This window comes from Sabethes cyaneus, chromosome 3 (genome assembly GCF_943734655.1).
Source record: "Sabethes cyaneus chromosome 3, idSabCyanKW18_F2, whole genome shotgun sequence".
Lineage (NCBI taxonomy): Eukaryota > Metazoa > Arthropoda > Insecta > Diptera > Culicidae > Sabethes > Sabethes cyaneus.
Genome location: NC_071355.1, coordinates 254,455,835 through 254,469,797, shown reverse-complemented (window position 1 = coordinate 254,469,797; position 13,963 = coordinate 254,455,835). Strand labels below are relative to the sequence as shown.

The 13,963-nt window shown below is 35.6% G+C and overlaps 1 protein-coding gene across 2 annotated transcripts in view; it reads right to left on the bottom strand.

Annotated features, from left to right (window-relative positions):
• LOC128744730 (muscle-specific protein 300 kDa) overlaps window positions 1-13,963 on the bottom strand; it is an 89,314-nt gene that overhangs the window by 66,676 nt on the left and 8,675 nt on the right. For both annotated transcript variants that reach the window (XM_053841929.1, XM_053841930.1), the window contains exons 2-5: window positions 6,018-6,079; window positions 3,332-3,810; window positions 3,002-3,278; window positions 372-2,942 (exon numbers count right to left, since the gene is read on the bottom strand). In XM_053841929.1, the coding sequence (XP_053697904.1) occupies window positions 372-2,942; window positions 3,002-3,278; window positions 3,332-3,810; window positions 6,018-6,079 (3,389 nt within the window). The remainder of the gene's footprint in view (window positions 1-371; window positions 2,943-3,001; window positions 3,279-3,331; window positions 3,811-6,017; window positions 6,080-13,963) is intronic.

The following is a 13,963-nucleotide window of genomic DNA, read 5'->3' as shown; positions in this document are numbered from 1 at the left end:
AGCTATTTGAGCTAGCTTCCTTTCTAGCAACCTTTTGTCTTTTTTTTTTTTGATAATAGGGCATAATAGACTTCTTCCAGAGAACCATCACCGATCGATTTTTTGCGTTTTTTACATAGGAATAAGTATCTTATACGACTCCAATCTAGTGGCTAAATAAGTCTAATTAGTTTAATTAAGTACCACTACGAGCTCATTTTTTCCACTGTGTGGTGGTGTATCGCTATGCAGTTGTATTAATCTCATTGCATGCAGATTGCTATAAATCCCGAAATCTAAACTCTCTCTACTAAAGTCAGAAAATTACCCATTACAAATACGATTCAAGGTTCCGCCTTATTTATGTTTTTTAAAAATAGTAGATTACGTACCTGAAATGCAATTTTTTCTGCTTCAAATTGCTCTGCAGATTCCTTTTCAACAATAAGTTTTTTCAGTGATTGATCAACAGAATCCATCCAGGAGTTCATTTCGTTGAACTTTGCATGATAAGCCTCCCATTGGGCTGGAATTTTGTAGAGAATACTCTTAACGTTTTCAACTCGTTTACATATTGCAATCCATTTGTCATTGGCTTTTTGATATGGATGGAATAAAATCATGTCATTTGGGAATTGCTCCATGTATACACAGTTTATTCTCTCAAGCGTTGCCAATAATTTTTCCACTTGTTGTAGATCATTTATTTGGAAAAAGTTTTCATTGCGTTGAAGAATTGTTTCAAAATTGGCTTTATAATTGAAAGCTTGTTCTTCAGCATTAAGTTCTTTTTCAATTTCATGAATGCAATTGTTGAATTTGATCTCATTTGTTTTGAATTCTAGTTTCAATAAATGGCGGGGAATCTTGGTAATAATATCACTCCATTGCTTTTGAATCGTTTCCACTTTTGTGATCAACTCGATTTGTTCTTGAGGTGGTAGAAACCTCAGAAGTTCTTCAGTATGCATTTCAAGTTGACCAATCATTGATTGGTCCACATTTTTGAAAAAATCTAGCTGATTCTCAATATCGCTGGTTTTCTCTATGGCGGTAAGAGTATTTTGCCATAAGTCTGATTGCCTTAGAAAGCTTTCAACTTTGCTTAACGAAGCGGTGAAATTTTCCCATATTTTTTTATTTTCTTGAAGTTTGTACTCCCAATCATTCGCATTATTTATTACGTAGGTAAATCGTTCATTTAACTGCTTCATTACAGTGGATGTGTCACTAAGATCAACACTTTTGTCTGTGTTCGACAATTTAAGGAGGTTTTGAAAAACATTATTTTTGCTTTCTAACATTGATTTGTAGTACAGTGTGCGACTAAAAAATGTTTTGTGTTTCACCATGTTGTTATCCGTTTGCGCAGGATCGTTGGTAAATGCATACGATATTAAAAGGCTTTCTGCGTCATCTAACCAGTTAGAAATTTCTTTTTGGCCGCATTCTAATGCTTCTTGCTGTGTTAAAATTTGATGAAAAAGGTGTAATTTAATAGGAATTTGTGCCCTGATACAAACCAGGGCTTCCTTTTCTTTTTTCATTAAGTTCATCATTTTATCAACTTCGTCTCTAGAATATTCCTTTATTAGTGCTTGAAAACTTCTGCTGATAGATTTGAAGAGTTCCTCCATACACTCAATTTCACATGCAATTTGTTTGATGTCATTTTCACTTCTTTTAATATCCTTTGAATCTTTTATGTTGGTTCTTGACAGTGTTTCGTTAGTTTGTTGAATCCAGTCACTAAGACGAGTTGCGTCTGTTTTGAATTTTTGTCTGTGTTGGAGAATATCACCGACATGCATGTACTGCTTAGATTTTTGGAAAACTTGTTCCCACTGAAACAATATTTGTCTGTATCTGTGTTCAATAGCGATAGCAGTGTCATAATCACAAGTTGATTTTAAAACATTATATGTATCTGTTAGTAAGTCTTGTTTTGCTTTGAATTTACTCAATGTTTGGAAGAAGTAAATCTGATCATCTTCTGATCTTTGCAGGGCATTTTGTGCCTCTTTGATCCAGATTTCTAGTTCATTGGTCAGTACCTTCCATCTTTGCCAGTGCGAAAGTACATCTTCTAACATTGTTTCAGTGCATATTAATCGGGATGACACGTTTTTCCAACGATTCTCAATATCCGCAAGGAATGTGTCGATATGGTAGCCTTCCTTTTTAGTTATATTGCCATCCATTTTGTATTCTTCTATAACTTGTCGCATATCGTCAAGAGCCTTTTCGAATTCTTGCAATATTTGATTCTTGGTAACGAAGCTTCTCAACTGATCTAGAGATTGTTTCACGACGTCTTCATTGTTATATTTTACTCCATTGATTTTTGTATCTAGTAAATTTAGAAAAGCTATTAGACAACATTTATGTTCCAGAAATTTTAATTTTATTCTTCTTTGTTTTGCTCTTGTTTCGATGTCTAATAGTCTTGTTTCCATAGATTTGATTTGATTCATAGGAACTGTTTTGACTTCGTTTCGTAGTTTCAGGTTATTAAATGTTTCCAGTACCTCAGGATACGCCATAAAAAATTGTTTATGTGCTTCAAGCTTCTTGCTTATGAGAGATGCAGTTTCTTCATTCATGTTGTTTGGAATATCATCGTCGTTAAGTAGCTTTTCCCCGTTACTTAACCATAAACCTATAACACCAATTTGCCCCGGAATATTACAGTCTAGATACCATAACCAGAGCTGCATATGATTCTCCAACTGTCCCCAATAGCTGTTCAATTCTTGAACTTCAAGCAAGCTTTTGGTGGCATAGATATTTTTGAATTTTTTATATATATTACTTTTCTCAGCTTTCTCTTCAATAGCATTTTCGTATTTTTCATATGCAAGAGGATAATTTCCGTTAAGAGTATCGTAATACCGTACTCTATCTCTCAACCAGCTGAGTAGATCTAACAACTCTTGTTCGCTATCACTTTTGGAATTGATATTCTGTAATTAAGAAGTTCAGATAAAATACACATTAAAATGCTTTAATGCATGCCGTGTACCTTAACATCAGGGTATTTATGCAAAAACTGTGCAACATATGTCATTATACTTTTTTCATCGGGACAACTAACGTCTACATCTTCTGCATCGAGTAACCTAGCAATTCCTAGCTCTGTTTCAGCAACATTGAATGCAGTATCCAAACGATGGCGGTTATTACATTTTTTCATTTCAACAATATTAATCAAATTGGTCTTGATTGCGTCGATTAGAGACAAAAATGCGAATCCATCTCGCCAACTAGCACCAAAGTCACGTACTTCTAATCCAGATTGTCTGCAAGATGTTTTGTTAATTGTTTATTTCGAATGAAAATTTATAATACATACTTGGGCAGAGCGTTGTTCACCCAGCTAAGCAGAGTTTTCCGTGGTCCCTGTTTCATCATATCTTGATGGGAAATACTTAAAGGCACTGAGTGGATGAACGGCTTACTGGGGCTGGGAATATGCGAAACTGATCCACTATCCAAACTGCTCACTGACCCGCTGAGATTCTCGTTCAGGTAATGTAAAATACGGCTATTTTCTTCTATTTGGAAGTATAGTATTATTGTCCATATTAATCCTAATACCACTGCTGGACGTCCGTCGACAATATCGGATGGATTGATGTTCACGAGTTTTATTCTTTTATTTGTTAAGAATTGCAAAGCTGTGTTTATATTACTCAAGTAGTGAGGTCTTCGCAATACTTTTCCCTTTTCCATAGGCAAACGTTCTCCAGAAAGTACCTCCAGTAAAGCCAGTAACTTTGTACCATCCTTCAAATCATGTATCAGATCGTTTATCTTTAATGGTGGGTTACGCTAAAATATAATAGAAATCAAATATTAATATGTATGATAATTTAAATGTAATAAGAACTATGTGAAATAATTTACAATTTGCTGTAACATCAAGCATTATAACACTAGTTTGATTATCTTAGATTCCAAGAAAAGGAGTCTTACTTTTGACTGCAAAGACATTGACGCATTCAATGCTCCTAGTATATATCCTTTTTTCTTATATTTTTCAATAAAAAAAATGTCATATTCATAAAGTTTTCACCCGAAGTAAGCAAATTACGTTGCCCTGTGCTTATAGACTCCTTCAAGAAACCTTAAAAAATGAAACATACACAAATCCATCCAAAAATCCTGTAAAAAATGCAAAAATCATCGTAAAAACCGCCGTAATTCAAAAATAACAAAAATAAATAAGTTGTCGAAAAAGCCACTCGAATTTAAAAAATCGCGTTAATTTGAAAAATAAAGCAAAAAGATTACGTTAATCGAAAAATGGTGTAAAAATCGAGTTAATAATTCAAAGACGATTTTCGATCCATCATGGTTTTTTACATCATTTTTCGAATTAACGCTGTTTTTCGAGCGGGTTTTTGACGACTTTTGGATTTTAAATAGCTTTTTCGATGTTTTACGGGTTTTTTTCACGACAAGTTTTGATTCAACGCGGTGTTTCACGGTTTTCTTTTACGCGCCACATATCCCCCATGTGAAAAAAGACTTCAGTGTATACGTATTTGATAAGTTTTAAAGCGCTCTTTAACATCCATGACTGTGTACATCCATGGTTCTCAATCGAGGTACGACGCTGGTCTAACAAACCTGTTGTCATATGTTCGAATCTCGGCTGGGAGAGACTGTTAGAAATAATAGGATCGTAGCAGTAGGCCCGAAATTGTCCTGTACTGTAACGCTACGAAGTCTGTCAAGCTCGAATAACGGAATGAAGCACCTATGCATTGCTTTGCTTTTACCAGTTGCTCCTACCTCATTTATTCTTTATTTTTGAAAAAATTAGATTAGATTTTCGAATAAAATGAATTTTGTTTTCATTTTCGTAAAGAAAAACAATTTATCAACCTGCTGCAATATTTTTTATCACAAATTTTTAGGACCTTCAGAGGAATGATAAGGCCATTGCAAATCATATCTAAAGTTTTTGTCACCCCCCCCCCCCTTGAAAATTGGCTTGAAAAATCGGGGGGCAAAAAATAATTTGTAGGATATGAGTCAAATTTCTTTTTATAAAATCAATTGTCTGTGGGCTCTACAGTCTGAAAAACTCGAAAAATGAGTCTCCGAGTTGAATTAACGCTTCTAGCACGAAACAGAAATGGAAATTCGAACAATGAAATGAAATTTCCGTAAATCGTTCAAAAAAAGTTTCCTTCGTTTTTGTCTTTTTTCGTATATTTTTGCATAGAAAACAATAACTTATATATTATAAGCAAGAATAGATTCGGTTTTCACGTTTAAAACTTAAATAAAAATTCTTAAAATTCATGTTTTTTTTGCTCTATTAAAAAATTCACTTTGTTTTTTTTTCGCCCCCCCCCCTTCAGTGGCCGATCACCGTAAGGACAAAAACTTTATAAAAAAATTGTAATGGCCTAATTTCTTTATTTTTCTAAAATCAAAACAAAATTAGTCTCAACCTGCAGTAGGTTTCCCTACATTTAGTTATTTCAGCTGTTTATTTTATAATACGGTAAAAGATAATATTATTGTTAGCCTCTTGTATTGTAATGGTGCGTTTAAACTGGGCAACTTTTTGACAACATGTGGAAATATGTGGTATGCGACATGTTGCTAGTTGTTGCTCAATTTTGCTTCTGTCGCCACCTAGAGATTTTCGATACGTTGTCAATAATTGCCATAGTTGCTTGGAAACAACGGGCAACAGTCCAATCTAACCGCACCTTAACAAACTTTAAAACCTAGCTTCTGATAGGTAGATATGATATTCGATATCCCTTACATGTACATCCATAGAAAATCCTTCTCCAACGATGCTTGGATGCAGATAACTTATATGAAGTCATGGTAACCATAACGTTGTTATTGACAATGCGTAAAGAATTTGCTAAAATCAATATCTTGTTTCTGATTATGGATTTTACGTAGCATTTTTCTAGTGGGCAGTAGATAATATTATTCACATTTATAACATTTATAACAATGTAAGAGACAACTTTTTCAGGTTTAGATTCGTCCTTTTTTAAACTTACCTTGCATAGAAATGAATTTATCCAGTTTACAAATGTTTTCTTCTGTACCCGTTCTTGTTCATCTGCAAAAGACAATTGAAAAAACTGATTTAAAAGGGATAGGAATTTCATGTAATAAAAGTTTGAACTATAGTAATAAGTTTCAACCCATAATAGCCACTAACTAAATAATCACATCAATATAAAATTACATAATTAACCATCTGCTTCTTACATCGTAATTTCCTAAACTGCTTTCGACGAAACCTTTGCAAGACTAACGCCTAATGCAAAAAAATACCATTCCAGAAGCGAAGTCCTAACATTCACGCACAGAAACTGAATCAATATTCGAAATCGCTGTGGTAACTAGTAAACTGCTAATGCCCATGGTTTCATACCATGACCGTCATTGTTGGTAAAAACCATGACCGTCATTGTTGGGAAAAAGCATTTATATTGTTTTTAGCTAAATAACCATATCTGTTAACATTTTCAGTCAAACAATCTGGCATTTCAGGAAACATTATTGATAAGAATTTGTCGAAAAGGTTTAGTAATCTTTAACAAGTTTATTTTATCAGAAAAACGCTTACGAGAGTTTATGCGAATGAACAGGCATTTTATTAAACGTTAATTCTCATAGCTCGGCGTAAAAGCAAACTGCTAGTAGTAGTAGTATTTTCCTATAGATTTAAAATGCCAGTTTTTTTTTCTCTTCGGCGCACTTATTGCTTGGAATGTAACGAAAAAGTGCGCCGCAGATAGCGAAACGATTTAATACTGGATCGCACTTTTATGAGCGATTTCGCACTTTGGATGGTACATTTTTTGCTTGCAATCAGCAATATATTTTTCTTTGCATGATTGCAAACTGTAGCGACTGCGAGAGACGTCATTATTGCATAGAAACGACATTTACGCCAAATGGTTTTTCCATTATTGCTCACATATTCACATATTATCAATCAAAAATGTTTATTTTTGTGTGGATTTTGTATATATTATAGCACTAGCTGAGTGCCCGATCTTACTCGGGGAGCCTTTGTCTCCCAGCTATTTCGGTTATTGTAACCGAAATGCTTATACAGGGATACCTCGATATAAGACAATTTATAATTTCTAAAAGTTGTCTTATATCGAAATTATCTTATATCGAAACATGGTTTAAAAAAAAAAAAATGCATTGGTGGTCGCCAGTTTTACTTTGTGTTATGTGTTTACGGTTTTTGAACTATTTATTATTGTTTGAACTATAAGTTTTATACTATTTTTGGGGTTATTTTGAAATAATGAACATCTTCATGGCACCGATTTCAGAATGGAAAATCAGCTCTGGTATCGTTACCAGCTATGTCAAAGGGATTTGTTTCGATATAAGACAAAATTGTCTTATATCGAATTGTCTTATATCGAGGTTGTTTTATAACGAGGCTGTCTTATATCGAGGTATCCCTGTAATGAAAAAATACATCGCTTGTGTCTCTTTCGGACGTTCCTCCCCATTTGTCAGCTCCCCCTGTCTGCCCGGCCACCTGCACATCTGTTTGCTTTACGGAATTCCCTATAAAACCCTATAAAGAAAGAAAAACAAAGCCATTTTTCCTATAGAGTAAGGAGGGGTAAAAGTGCGATGCGGCTAAAAGTGCGATTCAATGATTTATCAGTGCGGATTCCGTGTAAATTGACTACATTGGCATGGATGGGCGAGTACTTTGACAGCTTAAATCTATCATAAACATTTGTTGTTTACGAATCATAGTTACTGAGTTATGCGGAAATGTTATTTTAGAACGGTTTTGATGTAATATTTCGTTGTACGGTAAATACGATATCAACAGGAGGATATTACTTATTGACAAATTGTAGCAGCGTTTTACATCACTCAGATATCTCTCTTGAAATTGCGGTAAGAAGAATTTACAAAATATATTTTGCTTTTCCATAATTTAATCAAACCCCGTCAAGCGCCTAGCGGGGCAAAAGTTCGATTTATTGACGGGGTAAAAGTTCGACTCATGGATCGAGAATCTAACTCATTTTACTGACGGGTCGACGACACTATGCAAGTCCTTGTGACTTGTAAGGTACTGCGCGCGACGCTGTTCGTCCGTCAGTGTTATAGCCGCGATTCTCAACGGGGTTGTTCTGGGGAAAGGTTTCGTTTCTATCACGGAGCGAAAAAATTCCACTTTGTTTCAAACGAAATTTGTATAACAACCTAAAAATATTTTTGTTTCAAAACGAAACTCTCTTTGAATCAAGAAAACAGTTTTGAATTAAAAATGAAGTATTGTCAAATGGAGTATATATGAGCAATGCCAGCTCACCTACAAAACGGTTTGCCGCGAATATTTTGGGATGAAATTTTATTGATATGTTGGACGCTACGCAAGGATTCATTTTCCATGAAACATAATTATTTTCGTCTGCAGTAACTTTTCAAAAGGGCGTATTTATAAATATTTTTTTTTTCAAAATATATCTTGAAAACTACTTTATTTGTCAAAAATGACGTCAACGGAAAAGTTGAAGGAAATTAAGTGTACTTTCGAAAAAAAAACTCTGAAAAAGTATAAAACGTGAATTATCTCAAAACATGTCCCCTCAGATTCGTCTCATCTTTATTAATGTTGAGTCAAAACATGTTCTAAAATCTGGCGAAGAGCTACTAATGGGCACTCTATCAGATTTTTTGTTTTATTCTGACAATTTTTCAAAAATTTCCAAATATTACTTATTTTTGTAAAATTAAAAAAAAGCATCAAATTCTTCGCATAACAAATTAAACAAATTAGAGTTAATATTTTTTGAAACGATGGTTCTTAGAGTGCTTATGCAGGCTACCACTATAGCCGAGAATAATTGAACAAATTACGTCATATAAACTTATTTCTTAGGTTCAGCCGTTCTGAAGTTAGGCCATTACAAATATTTTATGAAGATTTTGATTCTAAGATGTCAGGCCACCGAAAGGAATGGAGGGATGGTCGCGAGAAACAAACAATGAGATTTTTTTAATTAGGCAAATCAGGGATTACATACAATTAGAATTCTAGAGGAAAATCGATGTCTAACGATGTTTCTATTTCCGAAAAAAGCGATTTCTCACATTATAAAGATCATGAGGTATGAGTAGCGCAATATACAGCCCACACTAATACATTACATGTACGCTGTCGCCAAACAGTGAGACGCTTCTGTACTATTTTCCCTACTATCAGCAAGGCTGCTATTACTAAAACCGTTTCCTCGAAGAAAGTAATATTTTTAGTTACTCATATCGTGATATATAACGTTTACGCATATACGCTAGCCCCGCAGATGACAAAATTCTGAACTATTTTTCATACCATCTTGAAGGTGACAATCACTCGTATAAACTTCTCGAAGACCACTACTTTCTAGGTAATCAGTAGCGCAAGTTACAGCATATACTATAAAATTACATATACGGTAGCGCTACGTAGTGAGGCAATTCTGCACTATTTTCTATACCATCTGCAAGGAGGCTATTACTCAAACAACTTTGCCTAAGAAAGTAATACCTTAGGTTACTATAATAAGCTATAGCAAATAAAACGAGTTCGCATATACGTACACTAACGCTGCACGTTGAGAATATTCTGAACTATTTTCAGTGTCATTTCCGAGACAGTCATTTGAACAACCTTCAAGAAGACTGCAACTTTCTAAATAGTCAGTAGCGTAGGATACAGCCTATACAAGAATATTACATCTGCACTAGCGCCACGTAGCGAGAAAATCTTGAACTACTGCTGCCTGCCCGCTAACCTACCTTTCAATGAAGACGATTGTAATATGATTCCAAGATTTGCACTTGCACCCTTTTCACTCCAAGTAGTAATTCCCTATAATCGCTTGGAATGAAAGGGATACAACTGCATAACTGAGAAGGAAAGGGGTGTAAGCGCAAATAACATTTTCAAAACTATCTTATAAATCCCGAAAGTCAAAGTTGGCTTTCCAAGATTTCAATAGAATTTAATAAAGTAAAGCTAACACAACCATAGTGCGTCATTAGTTTTCTGTTATATAATCCGACGAATTTTCTGGACGATGTTAACTTTGGATCTGATTTTCTCGAAATTTACTTTTTGTCACTTACACCCCTTTCCTTCTGACCCACTCATCTCAACTTTTGACGGTTCGCAGCTCAACGGTGAAGGTTTGTGGTGTCTGCTCTATCCCATTCCAAATTTAGTCCGGTGTACCTCAGGGCAGCGTCCTGGGACCGTTGCTATACGTTTTATTTATCAACGACCTGTGTTGGAAATTAAAGTCACCAAAATTATTATACGCTGACGACCTTAAATTTTACCGAGTAATCACGACGTTGACAGATTGTTGCGTACTTCAAGCGGATTTCAACACACTCATGGATTGCTGTAGTTTGAACGGAATGGAAGCAAACGTGAAAAAATGCTGCATAATATCATTTACCAGGTTACGTGCACGTTTGCGTTTGATTACACCATGGCAGCCACCAGTTTGGAACGAAAGACAACTGTGAAGGATTTAGAAATTCTTATTGATAGCAAACTAAGATTTGTAGAACATATCTCTGCTATTACGGCTAAGGCATACGCAATGTTGGGGTTTCTGAAAAGAAATATGAAGTTTTTTGCAGATATCTACAGTTTGAAGACCCTATGCTGCTCGCACGTGCGGAGTGTTCTAGAGTAGGAGTGCAAGTGTGGACACCATATCATGTAGTTCACATCAACCAAATCGAACGTTTGCAAATGCAGTTTATTCGCTGTTCTCTTCGGAATCTTGGCTGGAGGGATAGGACAAACCTACCACCGTTTGAAAGTCGCTGCATGCTGATCGGCCTACCAACGTTGTCAAGTAGGCGAGTATTCCTTCAACGCATGATTATTTTCGACGTTCTAGCAGGCAACACGGATATATTGAGCAAACTACGCTTTAACACGCAATGGGTATGAAATGGGGTAGGCAAACGAGAAAGCGTCCAACATAGCTTTCGCCAGCCCAAGCTCCTACCTAGCGCTTCCACGCGACCATACCCGGTAATACTCAATAGAGTAGCTAAGCTAGGAGGTGCGACGCTGTGTGGTTCCCAGCTGCCTGATCTCAAAACTGAGATTTTGGGTAGATGGTTGAGCCGCACGGCCTTATTACGGGATAAGCCTAGTATGTTATTTTAATTATTTGTTTCGTTTTAGCTCATCAAGCACTTATATAGAGGAAACTTTAGTCGCAATAAGTTTGAATAATACACATGGATGTCAGAAGGAAAAATTAATTTAATTATTGGATATTAGATGCACTAATGGAAACTCAAAAGACGCGATAAGTAAGAAAATGTTATATTTACCCAATCAGCAATTTGGTAAGATCGTTTCAAATCGAATTTTTTCACATGTCACTATATACGGGTCGACTCTTTTGGTAATAACATACCAAACGAGTTGAAAGTCCGAATGTAATAGTAAAATCCATATAATTCTAGTATTACCTTCTGGCGGGGCTTGCTGACCAGGAAATGATTCCGGAATGCGCTGCAAGTAGGGTATGTTGCTACTGCTGGCAATTATGACGGCCTATTCCCGTCCTATCCAACACAAATTATTAAAAATATCAGCCATGAAATGCTGATACACAATGCAAAACTAGATATTTCCTAATATTTTAGTTAGTTGTCTATCATTCGCGATCAATCAAAGTGAGCTGAGATCTATTTAAATGCTTTTTATCATTAAAGAAGTCCTACCAGCCAAATTTCCTACGTTTTTTTGTGCGACGAAAAAGAACATGTCGACTAATCGTTTTAATTTCCGTCATCTTCTATATAAAAATGGATTTCTGTCTGTCTGTCTGTCTGTCGGGATGTTCTTTATAGAATCAAAAACTACTGAACCAATCGGCGTGAAAATTTGCATGTAGAGGTTTTTGGGGCCAGGAAAGGTTTTAGTGATGGTTAGAGACCCCTCCCCCCACTAAGAGGGGGGGTGGCTCCCATACAAATGAAACACAAATTTCTGCATAACTCGAGAACTAATCAAGCAAATAGAACAAAATTTGGCATGTGGGTGTTTTTGGAGAGAACATTTTTTTCTATGATGAATTGGGACACCTCCCCACTTTAGGAGGGGGGGCTCCTATACAAATGAAATACAAATTTCCTCATAACTCGAGAACTAATCAAGCAAATGGAACAAAATTTGACGTGTGGGTGTTTTCGAGGGCAAAAATATTTTCTATGGTGAATTAGGACTCCTCCCCACTTTAAGAGTGGGGGCTCCTATACAAACGAAATTCAAATTTCCTCATAACTCGAGAGCTAATCAAGCAAATGGAACCAAATTTGGCATGTAGGTGTTTTTGGAGACAATTTTTTTTTCTATGATGAATTGAGACCCCTCCCTACTTTAAGTGGGGGGGCTCCTATACAAACGGAATACAAATTTCCTCATAACTCGAGAACTAATCAAGCAAATGGAACCAAATTTGGCATGTGGGTGTTTTTGGAGACTAATTTTTTTTCTATGATGAATTGGGACCCCTCCCCACTTTGAGAAGGGGGGGCTTCTACACAAATGAAATACAAATTTCCTCATAATTCGAGAACTAATCAAGCAAATGGAACCGTATTTGGCATGTGGCTGTTTTTGGAGGCATCCATTTTTTCTATGATGAATTAGGACCCTTAACCTTTTAGGAGGGGGGGGGGGGCTCCCATACAAACGAAATACACATTACCTCATAACTCTAGAACTACCGTGAATTCGGGTGAAATTGATCACTTTTTCGAGTATTTTTTAAATATCTTTGAATAGAAACATATTAAGGAAGATGATTCAATTTTAAAATAAGTACTGTAGTGGTGGCTACACGACAGTATCATCTATATCTTATATAAATAGTTTTATTTTAGATAAAACTTAATGTAATCGTGAAATTGAAAATTTACAAATAACGGGTGAAATTGATCACGTAGAAATCAAGACGATATTGCTATTAAACCATACGCTCTGACAGCAATAAGATAACGTGCAGTATAAAATCTGGCGTAATCGAGATATAGCCTGCATGTAGGCAACAATGTCGCGTACAGCAACTAGCACAAAAATCAAACAGTCAGCTCTACAATAGCATGGTTGATGCATCTGCTAAATAAATAAGAACGATAGAAAGGATATTAAGCCAATTTTAGCATCGTAATCGTTTGTTTTTGTTTAAACATTGCTGTATATATGTGTAAATGTACGATTTTCGTATACAATCTTCACCAATCTAGTGAAACAAATAATTTAATTCTCCTCATATACGGGAGCTTGACTGTCTCTTTGAATGTGTGGTTGCATTTCGCTATGTAAGCACAAACCGATCTCTTGCACTCTCATGCAACTGCCATATGGAGCGTTTGTAAAATTTGTGCGAAGTATTGTCTGTCTTTTGCACCCTTTTATAAATCTCCATCCTGCTTCACAGAAAGAATAAACTTTCGCAGGTGGCAGCTCCATTTCGCACCCATAGCGATCTAGAAATCTATGTTGCCTCAGTTCATGATGTTATCAATCGCTTTATTTCGTAAAAGGTCAAATTAAACAATTTATGTCGCATTATTTTATTCATGGAAATTATCAAAGCACAGCCAGATAATTAGAGAATCGAATTAGTTCTATTAAAATTTCCTTCTGCAACGAAACTTGTGTTAACAGCAAGGAGTTTTATCGGGCATGTTGAAAATTGCGATTCGATCAAAATAGTAAATTTTAAAAAATCAAGCCATTTACAAGATCAATCTTGCTGAAAGCCAAGTGACTTTAACCTGTAACTCAATCTTTATATGGATGGGTGCATATTCAGCTTTATGAATCAGTATAAACGTAGAATAAAGAGTTTTTTACTCGTTGGTCCAAGGTGATCAATTTCACCCGACTGATCAATTTCGCCCGAATCGACGGTAATCAAGCAAA